This window comes from Gigantopelta aegis, chromosome 7 (assembly GCF_016097555.1).
Source record: "Gigantopelta aegis isolate Gae_Host chromosome 7, Gae_host_genome, whole genome shotgun sequence".
In the NCBI taxonomy this organism is placed as follows: domain Eukaryota; kingdom Metazoa; phylum Mollusca; class Gastropoda; order Neomphalida; family Peltospiridae; genus Gigantopelta; species Gigantopelta aegis.
This window is the reverse complement of record NC_054705.1, coordinates 46,874,840-46,879,732: the sequence shown is the minus strand read 5'-3', so window position 1 is coordinate 46,879,732 and position 4,893 is coordinate 46,874,840. Positions and strand designations below refer to the sequence as shown.

Sequence of the window (4,893 nt, the reverse complement as noted above, 5' to 3'; positions counted from 1 at the left end):
ATTGAAAAAAAAACCCCCATACATACTATACACAGCACGCACGCGCGCACACACACACACACACACACACACACACACACACAGAGAGAGAGAGGGACAGAGAGAGAGAGACCTACAGATACATACGTACAAACTATACATAACACGTACGCACACACGTACATACTATACACAACACGTACGCATACTGATACACACACCCAAGTTGAAAACTGACCGTAATAGATGTACGGCGAGAACGACAAACACACACGCATACGCACGCACACATTCACACAGGGGCGTAGGCTAGGGGGGTTCGGGAGGTTCGGACGACCCCCCCCCCCCCCCTCCGCTGAAGCAAATGGTCCGCTTTCAGAACTAAAACATACATGTTTATACATATGGAGTTTCTGGTGGTGCAAAAACAAAATAGAAAAAGGTCCACTTGGTTCATATTCGACCCCCCCCCCAGGTCCAGATCACGCTACGCCCCTGCACACACGCACACACGCGCGCGCACGCACACACACACACGCACACACACACACACACGCACACACACACACACACGCACACATACACACACACACGCACACACACACACACGCACACACACACGCACACATACACACGCACACATACACACACACACACGCACACATACACACGCAGACACACACACACACACACGCACACACACACACACACACACGCACACATACACACGCAGACACACACACACGCACACACACACACACGCACACATACACACGCACACATACACACACACACGCACACATACACACGCAGACACACACACACACACGCGCACACACACACACACACACACACACACACACGCACACATACACACGCAGACACACACACACACACACGCACACACACACACACGCACACATACACACGCACACATACACACACACACGCACACATACACACACACACACGCACACATACACACACACGCACACACACACACACACACACACACACGCACACATACACACGCAGACATTCAAAGACGATAACCAAGAGCTATAAAGTGATCCAGGTCACTTAGAACTTAACGTATCAGCACAATTTTTTAAAATATTAAAATTACACAAACTTCACAAACGAAACTAGATGTATGTGTAAACATTGTAAAGTACGCGTCCGCTGTCGGCATTGCCCGCCCGCGATGTGTCAGAAATCGCGCACATAGAAAACGGCCTTTACTGATAGAAAGCTTACCTATCTATTTTCGTTTCTTACCTGATGTCGCCAAATTCGAGAAAAAGCGACCACCCGCGTGGTGCCTCGTTTTCAGAGATTATCTGTTTTCTGCGGCGGTGATTAATCACCCACATCAATTACAGCACGCAGCGCTAACGGCAAAACAAACAACGGTACAAAACGAACGGAACATTTGTCTAACAGCACCTTAGCAGAGAGAGAGAGAGAGAGAGAGAGAGAGAGAGAGAGAGAGAGAGAGAGAGAGAGAGAGAGAGAGAGAGAGAGAGAGAGAGAGAGAGAGAGAGAGAGAGAGAGAGAGAGCGAAAGGTGGGGGCGTTATTATCAAGTGTTCGCGGAGCACTGGTTGGAGGGGGGGGGGGATGTAACAGTACACTGAGAGCGAGCGATCCTGCGACCCACCGCATGTCAAGCGAGCACTCTACGTGTGAGCTACAACCCAAAACAGTCCGAATTACCATAATTCAGTGTGCTATTTATCGTGTCTCGTCGGTCTTATACGTGTTGCCAGCAGCGTTATCTCCGAAATGAGTGAGCCTCTGGTCGTGTCGTGTACTATAATATATCATTTAATGTAACCGCGAGCCATCTGTCTTGTCTTGGAGAAGTTCTCATATAAAGTCACTGACCATATTGGTGAGTCATCTGTCTTGTCTGTGGAGAAGTTCTCATAAAATCACTGACCATATTGGTGAGTCATCTGTCTTGTCTGTGGAGAAGTTCTCATATAAGCCACTGACCATATTGGTGAGTCATCTGTCTTGTCTGTGGAGAAGTTCTCATATAAAGTCACTGACCATATTGGTGAGTCATCTGTCTTGTCTGTGGAGAAGTTCTCATATACAACCACTGACCATATTGGTAAGTCATCTGTCTTGTCTGTGGAGAAGTTCTCATATAAAGTCACTGACCATATTGGTGAGTCATCTGTCTTGTCTGTGGAGAAGTTCTCATATAAAGTCAATGACCTTATTGGTGAGACGTCTGTCTTGTCTGTGGAGAAGTTCTCATATAAAGCCACTGACCATATTGGTGAGTCATCTGTCTTGTCTGTGGAGTTCTCATATAAAGTCACTGACCATATTGGTGAGTCATCTGTCTTGTCTGTGGAGTTCTCATATAAAGCCACTGACCATATTGGTGAGTCATCTGTCTTGTCTGTGGAGAAGTTCTCATATAAAGTCACTGACCATATTGGTGAGTCATCTGTCTTGTCTGTGGAGAAGTTCTCATATACAACCACTGACCATATTGGTAAGTCATCTGTCTTGTCTGTGGAGAAGTTCTCATATAAAGTCAATGACCTTATTGGTGAGACGTCTGTCTTGTCTGTGGAGAAGTTCTCATATAAAGCCACTGACCATATTGGTGAGTCATCTGTCTTGTCTGTGGAGTTCTCATATAAAGTCACTGACCATATTGGTGAGTCATCTGTCTTGTCTGTGGATACGTTCTCATATAAAGCCACTGACCATATTGGTGAGTCATCTGTCTCACTGTCCATATTGGTGAGTGATCTGTCTTGTCTGTGGAGAAGTTCTCATATAAAGTCAATGACCTTACTGATGAGTCGTTTGTCTTGTCTGTGGAGAAGTTCTCATATAAAGCCACTGACCATATTGGTGAGTCATCCGTCTTGTCTGTGGAGAAGTTCTCATATAAAGTCACTGACCATATTGGTGAGTCATCCGTCTTGTCTGTGGAGAAGTTCTCATATAAAGTCACTGACCATATTGGTTTAGGCAGTGTAAACACCCAGACGGCTAAAATGGAAAAACGGACCCGCGTGTTATAAAAGGTTTGCTACAAAAAAATCATATCTATTTGTGTGTCTGTTTATCTGTCTGTCTATCTGTCTGTCTACCTACATACCTACTTACTTACCTATCTTTAGGGCTACCTTACCCAACCTAACTACCTACCTATCTAACTGTCTGTCTGTCTCTTTACTTTCCTATCTACCTGCCTATCTATCTACCTATCTACCTATCAATTTAAGTTGAACTAGTGCCAATGTAACAACTATCATTGTTCCTCAAACATGTGCGGGGTTCTACTAAAATAGTATGATAATTTTTGTGCGAAATTTGGGTTGTTATAGCCGTTACTGGCATAACGAGCAGCATAACCCCCAACTGTTTCTGATTTACTTTAAGCTAAAGAGGGATGGCATTATTTATATACATGGCGTATATATCGACTAATACGCTGCGTCTGGCACTTTTAGCCACACATGGTACTACTATCGTGGTACTACTATCCTTTTGGGAAAGTGATCACTTTATATGTAGAAGATGTTCCCAATAATCCGATTGTGCTAGCCAAATGTGCCAAACATGACCCACCCCACCCCCAATTATTGTTTAGGTGACAGCATGAAAACCTGCATAATTATATACTAAATATTGGTCGACTTTGGAAATTCAATCAAATAATTTCAAAATCCAAGACGGCCGCCATATTGTTGAACATTCCAAATTGAGATTTCGTCGCAGGATGTGTGGTTACCAAGCGATGATGGTGCGATGGAGATTCGATCTCACGATCGCTAAATGGCTAATTTCGCCTCAGACAATTTCCTTTGACATCAGCCCACGTTCTGTAAATAAAAAATTAAACCAAAAGAAAGGAATAGTTTGTTTGCCGATACCCCTGCACATTTTTAAACAATGGAATTTGGTGTCTAAACGTAGTTATTTTCACACTTGATTAAGTCTGTGTGAGTGTGTGTGTGTGTGTGTGTGTGAGAGAGAGAGAGAGAGAGAGAGAGAGAGAGAGAGAGAGAGAGACAGAGGGAGAGAGAGAGAGAGAGAGAAAGAGAGACAGAGACGGGGGGGGGGGGGGGGGGGGGGGAGAGAGAGAGAGACTGTGTGTAAGAAAGACAGACAGACAGTGTGTGCGTATGTGCGCACTGTCTACCTAGATATATATATCTATAGAGAGAGAGAGAGAGAGAGAGAGAGAGAGAGAGAGAGAGAGAGAGAGAGAGAGACAGAGACAGAGACAGAGACAGAGACAGAGAGACAGAGAGAGAATTAAAAACATATTCTTTATACATGTATTTGTTTCCTTTGCTTTGATCAGAGTTCTGTCGTCAGATAACAACAGGAATACAAACACTACAGCGAAACCAATTGACAAAGTAAATTACTTGAAAATCCAGCTATTATCTAGTTGATTAACGTAGAATCCATTGTAATGTTTTGTGGTTTTTATGATGCAGCTAGGAAATGTAAGCGTAGGGTTCTGGGGTGGGGGTGGCAGTGATAGGGAAGGCATAACCAAGCCGTAGAGGGAAGGGGCGGGGCATTTGGAACCCTAGACAACTGTGTATGTATAACGACACCACTAGAGCAGATTGATTAATTCATCATCGGCTGTTTTGATATCCAACACTTGGTATTTTTGACACATAGTCTTCCACAAATCTGACAGCTCATGTGGCACAGGTTGAGACGGAGACAAAGGGATCAGAAAGTGAGTCATCTATGGGATTCGATCCTGCGATCTAAGCCCACGAGGCGCGCACACTTCCGTCTCTTCGTATGTACAGGATAGATATGACACCATGCCAGTCAATATGTAGTCACGAAGCGCGCTCTCTTCGTGTGTACAGGATAGATATGACGCCATGCCAGTCAATATGTAGTCACGAGG

At 44.6% G+C, this 4,893-nt stretch overlaps 1 protein-coding gene across 1 annotated transcript; it reads right to left on the bottom strand.

Annotated features, from left to right (window-relative positions):
- Positions 1–1,912: 1,912 nt before the first annotated feature.
- Positions 1,913–2,740, bottom strand: LOC121378118. The gene has a single exon (XM_041506219.1). It carries the CDS (start codon positions 2,738–2,740, stop codon positions 1,913–1,915), a length of 828 nt encoding a protein of 275 aa, XP_041362153.1.
- Between the last annotated feature and the right edge of the window lie 2,153 nt (positions 2,741–4,893).